Source organism: Gadus chalcogrammus, chromosome 1, assembly GCF_026213295.1.
Source record: "Gadus chalcogrammus isolate NIFS_2021 chromosome 1, NIFS_Gcha_1.0, whole genome shotgun sequence".
NCBI classification, from domain to species: domain Eukaryota; kingdom Metazoa; phylum Chordata; class Actinopteri; order Gadiformes; family Gadidae; genus Gadus; species Gadus chalcogrammus.
This window is the reverse complement of record NC_079412.1, coordinates 11,306,398-11,320,430: the sequence shown is the minus strand read 5'-3', so window position 1 is coordinate 11,320,430 and position 14,033 is coordinate 11,306,398. Positions and strand designations below refer to the sequence as shown.

The window sequence follows — 14,033 nt, the reverse complement described above, 5'->3', positions numbered from 1 at the left end:
GCTGACAGCCGTGGAATCTCGGAGCCAAAGAGTTTTGAGGGGTTTAAAATAACGATTTCGTTTTTACCATAACACATGCCCCATCATTCCAAGTTGATAGCTTTTTGGTAGAATCTGCTAAAAACTGCCAACTTAAGAATGCGTACATGCGACTTTTTGCTCCCAAACGAACATCCCAACTCGTTATCATACTAAACATATCCAAGATCCATTTTACACCGATTGGGCCTTTAATAGACTACTTCGTTTCATCCGCTGCTCGCTTGGGTGGATGCATGGAGCGACTGCGCGCTGACAGAGGGATTGAAATGGAAATTCCGAGATTTAAGTGGACATTTCGACATTAATCTCGTCATGGTAAAAAAAGAAAGAAAATCATCATGGTGTCCCTAATGCGCCATAGGCCTACGTCGTTTTCCTAACAATGATTTGTGCATTAATTAAGAATTCGGTCTGGACTCAACAATTTAGTTGTATATTTATTGGAATTAAATGTCAACTTAAATACAATACAAAATATCTCATTTTATAAATTATTTCAGTGATGGAGACATGCAATGCCACCCAGTGCAAATAACTGGCATCAAGTCAAAATACACAAAACAAACAATATTTTGACAGGATAAACATTTGGTCTATCTGTTGCTTAAAAACTAAATACTGAAACAGTCTGAGCCTGTCAGACATAAAACCTTATTCTGATCTGATGCAGATTCTGTTTTGTAGAGAACAGTTATGTTCCTATTCCTGCTGTTCGCATCCATAACCTGTTCACAAATGAAGAGTGATGCAACAATAGAGTTTCACACTTAAAGTGCCTTCATCTGAGTCATTCAACTAAACAGTGTGTTGCTGCGTATGTGATTGCGTGGGACTCAGGACCCCAAAAATGGCAGTTAAAAATTTTGCATTGCATGTGACTGTTCACAGTTCAAGAGGAACTGCCAACAAATTATTACTAAGTGTTCTTCAAGTGGGCTTCTCAGGCCTGCAGGCCGGAGGCGTCTTTACACTTGAGGAGATCATACTTGATGTAGCCAACACGGTTGACCTGGCGACGAGAATTCATGCGCCAGTAGAAGCGATCACGGCAGAAGTAAAGGTGACCTAGAGTTGAAGGAGATTCAGATTGACATGTAAGATGTAGAAAACTTTTTAAAGTACTTCGAATTTTTATAATAGTTCAAATAATGGCTGAAACTATTCAGATGTTTACCTTTGTACAAGAAAACATCGTGGACATCACTGGGAACTCCGCCGAAGACCGTGTCAGTTGTCCGAGGATATCCTCTGTCCATCTTGAGAGTCTTCACATCAAGCCTGGTAGCATGAAATACAATATAATGACCATTATTGTTTAATATAGGCAAAGAAGTGAGTTTCTCAGAAAGTCTTGGGAAATTATTGTCGATTAAATATTCCTGTATGTAAATATTGGCTTGTATACCATTCTTCTTGTATATTGTTTCCAGCATATATATTTTTAGCATTTTGTACTTTTGCACATTTATAAAATTGTTGGCGTTTGCTGCTGCTGGAAGTGCAATTCCCTGAGGGAACTTTCCAGAGGGATTAATAAAGTTCTTATTCACCCATCCGTCTATCAATCAGAGGTTTGCCTGTTTTTGTTATGTTTGCAGGTTTTCTTCAACCACCATGTTTGCACCCAAGCATAAAGGTTCAGTGCCCAGCGAATCTCACCTCCAGTAGTTCTCCCCGTTGAAGAGCAGGACTTTGCTCCCCTTTCTCTGCACGGATCCCTCCACCGTCTGAACACTGCTCGGCAGGCCCAGCTTCTCGATGCTGCGGGGTCCAAGTACCTTCTTGCCAGTGTACACCCAGAACTGAGTTCCTTTGAACACAATATGAAACATTTATGTTAATGCAGGGGGCAGGATAGTGTAGTGGCTACTAGTGTTGCAATCCCAGCCATAAGGTGCTTGGTTTGATCCTCAATGTCCGCAGCCTACCTCTGTGGGCAACATTGAACAAAATGCTTAACCCCTACTTACTCCTCAGTGCAATGTATCTTCTTCACTTTGATTGAGGTAAGATAAAGGTGGCTGCTAAATAATTAAATATAACTGCAATTGATTTATGTGTTTCATAAGCAAACTGAGGGAAGATCGCTCACCTGCAAAGAAGTACATCTTTTTGGTTTCCGGGTCCTCAAAGGCAGAGTCAATCTTAGCTGGCAGGGCCGGCCACCCCTCAGAAATAGCAAATGGACCCTTAGCCTTATCGCTGTTGGTCTTTTTCCAGTAATATCTGATGGAGAAAATATTATTATTAAAAGTTAAAACAAAGGCCCCGCAATTTCCAATGTATGTTTTCTTTCCTGAACGTAGACAGACAGGTACATTGCGTATTGACCTACCCATCCTTGAAGAAGTGCAGCACATTCCCAATCTCAGTGATTGCGTCAAAGGTCGTGACCTGACAGACATCATTGTCTGGATCTACAGGTGTCGGTGTGGTGGTTGTTGTTGGTCTGGTGGTCGTCGTGGTGATGGGACCCGGGGGACTGGGGTCCGGGCCGGTTTTAGGTCCTGGGGAAACACAATTTTAGAATTGGAGGATAATGTTTGCTTGTCATCGAATTTGCAATTTTTTATTGAGAACTATACTGAATGATTTTTTGTTTTTTTTAAGTAAGTGGGCTTACCGTAGAGATACTGAATGCCTTCAACGTCGTCCTCATTTAGGGAAAAGTTCTCAATGAATCTGTACATGGGAAACATAAGTGCGTCTCTGACTTTGGAGTGGTCCAGGCCCAGGGCATGTCCAAACTCGTGGGCTGCTACCAGGAACAGACTGTACCCTGGGGGCAGAAAAAGAGCCACTTAAAATTAAGAAATCATCATTCAACATTCAATCTGTCATCTTATAAGAAGAAGACTCAGTGTTGCATTAATAGTCTTTTTTTTTACTCACCTTGGTCAGGACAGAATCCCCATTTGGTGTCGGTGTCAAAGTTATCAGTGGTGGCACACCATAGCCTTCCGTCATTGCGTCCCTCGCTAGTGCAGGAGTCGTACGAATTCCCCTGGAACTGGAAGGGGAAGCGACAAGACTCGCCCTCTGAATTTCCTCCGACCACAGCCGTTTCTGGTGGAGCAAAGAAATTCGATTTTACAATTTTAAAAAAGTAGAAGAGGAAAAAGACAATGCGCTGTGTGGGCAGTAGGCTAAATCATCGATCATACACCAGGCAAAGGTTGGCTACTCACCACGACTGGGGCAAAATCCAAATTTCTTGTCGTTGTCAAAGTTGTCAGTGGTGGAACACCAGCGGTAGCCGTCATTACGGCCCTCCGTGGTGCAACTATCGTACGTCTCCCCAAGAAATACGAAGGGAAATACGCATGGTTTGTCATCGCTGTTGCCTCCGAACGTGTACAAAACTGCCAGGAGTAAACAGGAACGGATGGGAAATGATTATCGATGTTGTCAGCAATCCCCAGCCCCCAGAAAGCTTCATTTTTAAGAGGCCATGTCATGGCCCTCAATATAAATTGTCGATCTTACGTTCACTGGGGCAGAAGCCAAACTTCTTGTCCGTTCCAAAGTCGGCTGTAGTGGAACACCATGGCAGGTTGTCGGAGCGTCCGTCCGTGGTACAGCTGCTGTACGACTTTCCGAGGAAGGTGAAAGGGAAGTGGCACAAAGCTCCCTCTGCATTGCCGTACAACGTCTTCACAACTTGTGTGGGAAAGAGGGAAAACAGAAAATAAATAGCTCGATTTTATTGCCATTAATGAAGTGACCACTAGGGGGAGGTGTTCGGTTAAATACAGCAGGGGATGTGGAAGTCGGTTCCCTCATGGAGTAATAAAGGCCTTCGTGTTCCTACCTGTCCCTTGGCCTAGGGTCCAGATCTCATCATCGTCAAAGTGGGCGTCACCCTGGATCCCTTCGCCGGGGGGGTAGGCGTGGGCCAAGAGGCCGTCCTTTCCGTCAAATGGATACGGGTCCCCTAGCATAGACAATTGTATGAAATAGTATATCAGAACAACTCATTTTCAAATATTCAGAATTCATCATGGTAAGGATTGAAAGAGATTTGACCTACTGGCTTTCCCGAAGGATATCATGATATCGGCGGTTCCGTCAAATAGACGGGTAAAGGTGAGAGGAGTCACGTCACTCCACACCTTGAAGGCCCTGGCGAAGGCGTCGTCGGTCAGGGAGGGTGCCATATCAGGGGAGTAGTTCAGGATCCTAAAGAGGAGACAGCCATGTATTCATTAACATCACTCCTAGGCAATGGCTATGTGGGACAATGGTGTATACAAATGTATCTGGATACTGTTATGTAATCTACGGCACCGCATGGCAGAAGTATTGAAGCATCACCATGGTTATTTAAAACTCCCTTTCAGCAATCCTAACTGTTCACTTCCTGTCCCTTTTCTGCCCACCTGTAGGTGACGTCGTTGTGGTCCCATTTGAGGTCTCCGTCGAAGGACTGGTAGCTGCGAATGTCTGGGACCCCACAGCGGGGGCGTTTCATGATGTCCAGCGTGGTCTTGTCCAGCAGTCCGGTCTCCTCCAGACCCATCCGCTTCTGCAGCGTCTTCAGAGCTTTGGACGTGGACACGAGGGACTGGAAGCCGCTGCGCTGCAGAGTCTCCAAGTAGCCAAACCTCTTCAGGTATTTCTGGTGGTTGAGAACACAAATACACATGCAAATTAGTACAGGGAGAGCTCACTGCATATCAAAAATATGTTTTGACATTGGTGATCTAAATTCAAGGCTTCGCCGCCTCGATGGCCGATGCTTTTTTTGGGGTAAAAGCTGATCTATCCTTAAACAAGTGATCATGCCATCTGCTACTTACATCTGCCATCTCCACGTCAGTCATGTTTTTGATGACATCTCCCGGGAAGGTGACGAACACAGACTTGACAGGAAGGCTGAACGTCTCCATTGTGCACATCCCCAAAACCAGCAACGCTATCGCAGTGGACCTCATGTTGAGGTCAAAACAATCTGAGCTGTGGCTGGAAAGAGGATCCACTAAAAACTAAAACACCCAGCAGAGTAAACTATCTCAATGTGTTGGCTTCTCTCCTTTGTTTTGACGAGTGGTGAGTGTTGTTCTCATTTGTGCACTCCTAGCGCAGCACTGCTGTATTTATGCACCATAGAGTCTTAGTCACTAGACCTCACCCCCTCTTACACCCAACCTCAGACCTCCCCTTTAGAAGCGTAGATTGATACACAGGAGTGGGGAACTTCCAAACTGTCCCAATTTAGCCTTTCACAAGAGCCCAATGAAGTGTGATTGTTTTGTTCTCTTTTTGTTCCAATTTAAAGGGGGTGGATTGTTAGTAAGTGGTTCATCTAATTACATTCACAAAAACAAATGGTTCACTTCAAACTGGCAACAGTATTGACACATGGAATGGTTTGGTTAAAATCCCTGTTAAACTTTGTATGCATGTATCAAACTGCTGTATTGATACTACATGTGTCAATGCTTTAGAGTTTGAATAAAGGTTAGCTTCCCTTTAGGTTCATACACCTGAGGTACAGACAGATGCTGGCTGTGGGGCTTGTGTCAGGTATCACTCCTGCTGGGAACCTGATAATTGTATTACTTTATTTTTTTGTTTTGTTTTATTTTAAATGTTTACTGGATAAGATCTCTTTTTATGAACAGGTCATTACAGTTTTAGGGAAAAAACATCTAGCATGGCCATTTCTACAACAAGTTCAAGAAATAAATATGATTTCGAAAAGAAGTGGACAAATTGGAACTACTAATAACGAAAGGGCGTTTTTATGGTTGCAAATATACAAACATGATAACACCCTTATGATTGTGCAGAACCTGACACTTTTTTGTAAGTATAAATGCATTATAAGACCCATGCATGTCAAATTCACAAATATTTGAAACACAAATTGACAGAGCAATAAAGTCCTAATAAATAGATGGCGATATTTATGTCCACATATACAGGAAATAAATGTGACGTCATTGCTAGTCTATGTCGAGACAAATGCAATTTTCACACCAGCTTTCCCACAACGACCAAATGACCAGTTGCAAGAGCTTGCATCCGGCCTTATTTGGTCATTCTTCTAAGACTATATATGTTGTCTTATTTTGCCTTTAAAGGGGATCTTGCTGACTTCCTCATGCGTCAATATCCCAAGTTCAGCTCTAATGTTTTCTTTTACCTTGTCGAGGAAACACATTTAATACTTCATTGAATTGCATCTCATATTGGACTATTTGTATGTGTATTATGACTAGTAATAGTCATAATACAATACAAATAGTCCAATATGAGATGCAATTCAATGAAGTATTAAATGTGTTTCCTCGACAAGGTAAAAGAAAACATTAGAGCTGAACTTGGGATATTGACGCATGAGGAAGTCAGCAAGATCCCTTAAAGGCAAAATAAGACAACATATATAGTCTTAGAAGAATGACCAAATAAGGCCGGATGCAAGCTCTTGCAACTGGTCATTTGGTCGTTGTGGGAAAGCTGGTGTGAAAATTGCATTTGTCTCGACATAGACTAGCAAGACGTCACATTTATTTCTGTATATGTGGACATAATATCGCCATCTATTTATTAGGACTTTATTGCTCTGTCATTTGTGTTTCAAATATTTGTGAATTTGACATGCATGGGTCTTATAATGCATTTATACTTACAAAAATGTCAGGTTCTGCACAATCATAAGGGTGTTATCATGTTTGTATATTTGCAACCATAAAACGCCCTTTCGTTATTAGTAGTTCCAATTTGTCCACTTCTTTTCGAAATCATATTTATTTCTTGAACTTGTTGTAGAAATGGCATGCTAGATGTTTTTTCCCTAAAACTGTAATGACCTGTTCATAAAAAGAGATCTTATCCAGTAAACATTTATAAAATAAAACAAAACAAAAAAATAAAGTAATACAATTATCAGGTTCCCAGCAGGAGTGATACCTGACACAAGCCCCCAGCCAGCATCTGTCTGTACCTCAGGGTATGAACCTAAAGGGAAGCTAACCTTTATTCAAACTCTAAAGCATTGACACATGTAGTATCAATACAGCAGTTTGATACATGCATACAAAGTTTAACAGGGATTTTAACCAAACCATTCCATGTGTCAATACTGTTGCCAGTTTGAAGTGAACCATTTGGTTTTTGTGAATGTAATTAGATGAACCACTTACTAACAATCCACCCCCTTTAAATTGGACAAAAAGAGAACAAAACAATCACACTTCATTGGGCTCTTGTGAAAGGCTAAATTGGACAGTTTGGAAGTTCCCCACTCCTGTGTATCAATCTACGCTTCTAAAGGGGAGGTCTGAGGTTGGGTGTAAGAGGGGGTGAGGTCTAGTGACTAAGACTCTATGGTGCATAAATACAGCAGTGCTGCGCTAGGAGTGCACAAATGAGAACAACACTCACCACTCGTCAAAACAAAGGAGAGAAGCCAACACATTGAGATAGTTTACTCTGCTGGGTGTTTTAGTTTTTAGTGGATCTGCTCTTTCCAGCCACAGCTCAGATTGTTTTGACCTCAACATGAGGTCCACTGCGATAGCGTTGCTGGTTTTGGGGATGTGCACAATGGAGACGTTCAGCCTTCCTGTCAAGTCTGTGTTCGTCACCTTCCCGGGAGATGTCATCAACATGACTGACGTGGAGATGGAGATGTAAGTAGCAGATGGCATGATCACTTGTTTAAGGATAGATCAGCTTTACCCCAAAAAAAGCATCGGCCATCGAGGCGGCGAAGCCTTGAATTTAGATCACCAATGTCAAAACATATTTTTGATATGCAGTGAGCTCTCCCTGTACTAATTTGCATGTGTATTTGTGTTCTCAACCACCAGAAATACCTGAAGAGGTTTGGCTACTTGGAGACTCTGCAGCGCAGCGGCTTCCAGTCCCTCGTGTCCACGTCCAAAGCTCTGAAGACGCTGCAGAAGCGGATGGGTCTGGAGGAGACCGGACTGCTGGACAAGACCACGCTGGACATCATGAAACGCCCCCGCTGTGGGGTCCAGACATTCGCAGCTACCAGTCCTTCGACGGAGACCTCAAATGGGACCACAACGACGTCACCTACAGGTGGGCAGAAAAGGGACAGGAAGTGAACAGTTAGGATTGCTGAAAGGGAGTTTTAAATAACCATGGTGATGCTTCAATACTTCTGCCATGCGGTGCCGTAGATACATAACAGTATCCAGATACATTTGTATACACCATTGTCCCACATAGCCATTGCCTAGGAGTGATGTTAATGAATACATGGCTGTCTCCTCTTTAGATCCTGAACTACTCCCCTGATATGGCACCCTCCTGACCGACGACGCCTTCGCCAGGGCCTTCAAGGTGTGGAGTGACGTGACTCCTCTCACCTTTACCCGTCTATTGACGGAACCGCCGATATCATGATATCCTTCGGGAAAGCCAGTAGGTCAAATCTCTTTCAATCCTTACCATGATGAATTCTGAATATTTGAAAATGAGTTGTTCTGATATACTATTTCATACAATTGTCTATGCTAGATCATGGGGACCCGTATCCATTTGACGGAAAGGACGGCCTCTTGGCCCACGCCTACCCCCCCGGCGAAGGGATCCAGGGTGACGCCCACTTTGACGATGATGAGATCTGGACCCTAGGCCAAGGGACAGGTAGGAACACGAAGGCCTTTATTACTCCATGAGGGAACCGACTTCCACATCCCCTGCTGTATTTAACCGAACACCTCCCCCTAGTGGTCACTTCATAATGGCAATAAAATCGAGCTATTTATTTTCTGTTTTCCCTCTTTCCCACACAAGTTGTGAAGACGTTGTACGGCAATGCAGAGGGAGCTTTGTGCCACTTCCCTTTCACCTTCCTCGGAAAGTCGTACAGCAGCTGTACCACGGACGGACGCTCCGACAACCTGCCATGGTGTTCCACTACAGCCGACTTGGAACGGACAAGAAGTTTGGCTTCTGCCCCAGTGAACGTAAGATCGCAATTTATATTGAGGGCCATGACATGGCCTCTTAAAAATGAAGCTTTCTGGGGGCTGGGGATTGCTGACAACATCGATAATCATTTCCCATCCGTTCCTGTTTACTCCTGGCAGTTTGTACACGTTCGGAGCAACAGCGATGACAAACCATGCGTATTTCCCTTCGTATTTCTTGGGGGACGTACGATAGTTGCACCACGGAGGGCCGTAATGACGGCTACCGCTGGTGTTCCACCACTGACAACTTTGACAACGACAAGAAATTTGGATTTTGCCCCAGTCGTGGTGAGTAGCCAACCTTTGCCTGGTGTATGATCGATGATTTAGCCTACTGCCCACACAGCGCATTGTCTTTTTCCTCTTCTACTTTTTTAAAATTGTAAAATCGAATTTCTTTGCTCCACCAGAAACGGCTGTGGTCGGAGGAAATTCAGAGGGCGAGTCTTGTCGCTTCCCCTTCCAGTTCCAGGGGAATTCGTACGACTCCTGCACTAGCGAGGGACGCAATGACGGAAGGCTATGGTGTGCCACCACTGATAACTTTGACACCGACACCAAATGGGGATTCTGTCCTGACCAAGGTGAGTAAAAAAAAAAGACTATTAATGCAACACTGAGTCTTCTTCTTATAAGATGACAGATTGAATGTTGAATGATGATTTCTTAATTTTAAGTGGCTCTTTTTCTGCCCCCCCAGGGTACAGTCTGTTCCTCGTAGCAGCCCACGAGTTTGGACATGCCCTGGGCCTGGACCACTCCAAAGTCAGAGACGCACTTATGTTTCCCATGTACAGATTCATTGAGAACTTTTCCCTAAATGAGGACGACGTTGAAGGCATTCAGTATCTCTACGGTAAGCCCACTTACTTAAAATAAAACAAAAAATCATTCAGTATAGTTCTCAATAAAAATTGCAAATTCGATGACAAGCAAACATTATCCTCCAATTCTAAAATTGTGTTTCCCCAGGACCTAAAAACCGGCCCGGACCCCAGTCCCCCGGGTCCCATCACCACGACGACCACCAGACCAACAACAACCACCACACCGACACCTGTAGATCCAGACAATGATGTCTGTCAGGTCACGACCTTTGACGCAATCACTGAGATTGGGAATGTGCTGCACTTCTTCAAGGATGGGTAGGTCATACGCAATGTACCTGTCTGTCTACGTTCAGGAAAGAAAACATACATTGGAAATTGCGGGGCCTTTGTTTTAACTTTTAATAATAATATTTTCTCCATCAGATATTACTGGAAAAACCAACAGCGATAAGGCTAAGGGTCCATTTGCTATTTCTGAGGGTGGCCGGCCCTGCCAGCTAAGATTGACTCTGCCTTTGAGGACCCGGAAACCAAAAGATGTACTTCTTTGCAGTGAGCGATCTTCCCTCAGTTTGCTTATGAAACACATAAATCAATTGCAGTTATATTTAATTATTTAGCAGCCACCTTTATCTTACCTCAATCAAAGTGAAGAAGATACATTGCACTGAGGAGTAAGTAGGGGTTAAGCATTTTGTTCAATGTGCCCACGAGGTAGGCTGCGGACATTGAGGATCAAACCAAGCACCTTATGGCTGGATTGCAACACTAGTAGCCACTACACTATCCTGCCCCCTGCATTAACATAAATGTTTCATTGTGTTCAAAGGAACTCAGTTCTGGGTGTACACTGGCAAGAAGGTACTTGGACCCCGCAGCATCGAGAAGCTGGGCCTGCCGAGCAGTGTTCAGACGGTGGAGGGATCCGTGCAGAGAAAGGGGAGCAAAGTCCTGCTCTTCAACGGGGAGAACTACTGGAGGTGAGATTCGCTGGGCACTGAACCTTTATGCTTGGGTGCAAATGGTGGTTGAAGAAAACCTGCAAACATAACAAAAACAGGCAAACCTCTGATTGATAGACGGATGGGTGAATAAGAACTTTATTAATCCCTCTGGAAAGTTCCCTCAGGGAATTGCACTTCCAGCAGCAGCAAACGCCAACAATTTTATAAATGTGCAAAGTACAAAATGCTAAAAATATATGCTAGGAAACAATATACAAGAAGAATGGTATACAAGCAATATTTACATGCAGGAATATGTTATATCGACAATAATTTCCCAAGACTTTCTGAGAAACTCACTTGCTTTGCCTATATTAAACAATAATGGTCATTATATTGTATTTCATGCTACCAGGCTTGATGTGAAGACTCTCAAGATGGACAGAGGATATCCTCGGACAACTGACACGGTCTTCGGCGGAGTTCCCAGTGATGTCCACGATGTTTTCTTGTACAAAGGTAAACATCTGAATAGTTTCAGCCATTATTGAACTATTATAAAAATTCGAAGTACTTTAAAAAGTTTTCTACATCTTACATGTCAATCTGAATCTCCTTCAACTCTAGGTCACCTTTACTTCTGCCGTGATCGCTTCTACTGGCGCATGAATTCTCGTCGCCAGGTCAACCGTGTTGGCTACATCAAGTATGATCTCCTCAAGTGTAAAGACGCCTCCGGCCTGCAGGCCTGAGAAGCCCACTTGAAGAACACTTAGTAATAATTTGTTGCAGTTCCTCTTGAACTGTGAACAGTCACATGCAATGCAAATTTTTAACTGCCATTTTTGGGGTCCTGAGTCCCACGCAATCACATACGCAGCAACACACTGTTTAGTTGAATGACTCAGATGAAGGCACTTTAAGTGTGAAACTCTATTGTTGCATCACTCTCATTTGTGAACAGGTTATGGATGCGAACAGCAGGAATAGGAACATAACTGTTCTCTACAAAACAGAATCTGCATCAGATCAGAATAAGGTTTTATGTCTGACAGGCTCAGACTGTTTCAGTATTTAGTTTTTAAGCAACAGATAGACCAAATGTTTATCCTGTCAAAATATTGTTTGTTTGTGTATTTTGACTTGATGCCAGTTATTTGCACTGGGTGGCATGCATGTCTCCATCACTGAAATAATTATAAAATGAGATATTTTGTATTGTATTTAAGTTGACATTTAATTCCAATAAATATACAACTAAATTGTGAGTCCAGACCGAATTCTTAATTAATGCACAAATCATGTTAGGAAAACGACGTAGGCCTATGGCGCATTAGGGACACCATGATGATTTTCTTTCTTTTTTACCATGACGAGATTAATGTCGAAATGTCCACTTAATCTCGGAATTTCCATTTCAATCCCTCTGTCAGCGCGCAGTCGCTCCATGCATCCACCCAAGCGAGCAGCGGATGAAACGAAGTAGTCTATTAAAGGCCCAATCCGGTGTAAAATGGATCTTGGATATGTTTAGTATGATAACGAGTTGGGATGTTCGTTTGGGAGCAAAAAGTCGCATGTACGCATTCTTAAGTTGGCAGTTTTTAGCAGATTCTACCAAAAAGCTATCAACTTGGAATGATGGGGCATGTGTTATGGTAAAAACGAAATCGTTATTTTAAACCCCTCAAAACTCTTTGGCTCCGAGATTCCACGGCTGTCAGCCCCTCGGCCCCTTTCCTTCCGACGACCACATTAGTAGTCGGAGACTCCATTATAAGGAACACACCTTTTTCAACGCTGCAACTCACTTTTTCCCCGGAGCCACGGTCCCTGTCATCACCAGCAAACTTCCGGGGCTTCTGCGCTCGCTCCTGTCCTCAATTAGACGTGTGATTCTCCATGTCGGAACATACGACACTGCTCGTCAGCAGTCTGAGCTCATCAAAAAGATTTTAACAATCTCTTTCATTTTTTAAGTTCCTGTGACAAGAGTGTCTACTTTTCTGGTCCCATCCCCTCTCTGGGACGTGGAGTGAGACGTTTTAGCAGAGTTCAGCCTCCACACCTGGCTCCAGTCCACCTGCACAGCTCTAAAATTTGGTCTCATTAATAATTTCGATCTGTTTTGGGACCGTTCACCTTATTTAGGCCAGACGGTATTCACCCTAACTGGTGGGGTAACAAATGCTAAAGGCTAACCTACAGCACACTGTTCAATCAACCTCACATGCATGACTGTTTATCTCCTTCTCCCCGAAACATCCGCCCACTCAGATCACTGTTCCCCCCGTCCGTACCCCCTGCCAGTCACATCTGTCGCTGACACTGGCACCGGAAAGCCTCCCTATACAATCCATCATATACAGGCGGATCTGGATCTTTCTCGCACCGTTTCCATTAGTAATAGGGTTCCTGTAACGGTTAGATGCCTACCGGCCAACTCAACAGGAATCCTAAACACAGAATATTAATATCTTAACAGGACCATAACTCCAGTAATGGTTTTAGCCCAGCATAGACCTTTTAAGATGGCTCTTTTATATGTAAGATCTCTCTCTATAAGACTTTTATTTTAAATGATTTTATTTTTTCTGCTGAGTTGGATTTCATGTTTTTTACCTAATCCTGGTCACAACCCGGTGCACCTGCAAGCTCGTTGAACTGTCTCCCCCAGACTTTGACTGTATTAGCCAGCCTAGGGTTTTTGGCCGTGGTGGCGGCCTTGTAACAACCGAACCCGGTTATTTTTGCAACAATCTACCCTCCCCCTAAACCAGCTGGCCCATTTCTATCAGAACTCTCTGAATTTTTTATCTAGTCTTTTTTTAAACCATGATATAATTGTGCTTTGTGGGGATTTTAATATCCATGTTGATGACCTGTCTAATACCCTTGGTACTGATTTTTTAAGCATCACTAAGTCAAATTTTCAACAACATGTTTCTGGTAAGACCCATAAGCATGGTCATACTCTGGACCTCATTTTAGCCTGGACTTGAGGATACATGTAGGTCATGGACATGTTGGTATCTGATCACCTTTGTATTGTTTTTTTCCTGTAAACTACTGGCTGCTTGCACTGCCTCACTTTGCACAAAGTACACCCGCGTTTTCAATGAGCACAGTGCCAGTAAATTCTGTAGAGAGTTTAATGAGCAGTTGTTTTCCGATTCCTGAAGTCCCTGATACAATGACTTTTTGAATCCTTTAACAGCTTTGCTCTCAACCTGGATGTCATTGCCCCTGTTAAGCCAAGATCT

The 14,033-nt window shown here is 43.3% G+C and overlaps 1 protein-coding gene and 1 pseudogene across 1 annotated transcript; one reads left to right on the top strand and one right to left on the bottom strand.

Moving 5' to 3' along the window:
- Positions 1-333: 333 nt before the first annotated feature.
- LOC130381601 (matrix metalloproteinase-9-like) lies at positions 334-5,030 on the bottom strand. The gene is made up of 13 exons (XM_056589279.1): positions 4,842-5,030; positions 4,422-4,660; positions 4,069-4,221; positions 3,854-3,978; positions 3,529-3,702; positions 3,231-3,404; positions 2,935-3,108; positions 2,666-2,821; positions 2,378-2,549; positions 2,135-2,268; positions 1,702-1,852; positions 1,217-1,320; positions 334-1,107 (listed from the first exon to the last, which is right to left on the bottom strand). The coding sequence occupies exons 1-13, from the start codon at positions 4,974-4,976 to the stop codon at positions 983-985; spliced, it is 2,016 nt and encodes a 671-aa protein (XP_056445254.1). The 5' UTR covers positions 4,977-5,030; the 3' UTR covers positions 334-982.
- A 2,370-nt stretch (positions 5,031-7,400) lies between these two features.
- Positions 7,401-11,569, top strand: LOC130390937 (matrix metalloproteinase-9-like; annotated as a pseudogene).
- Positions 11,570-14,033: the final 2,464 nt, after the last annotated feature.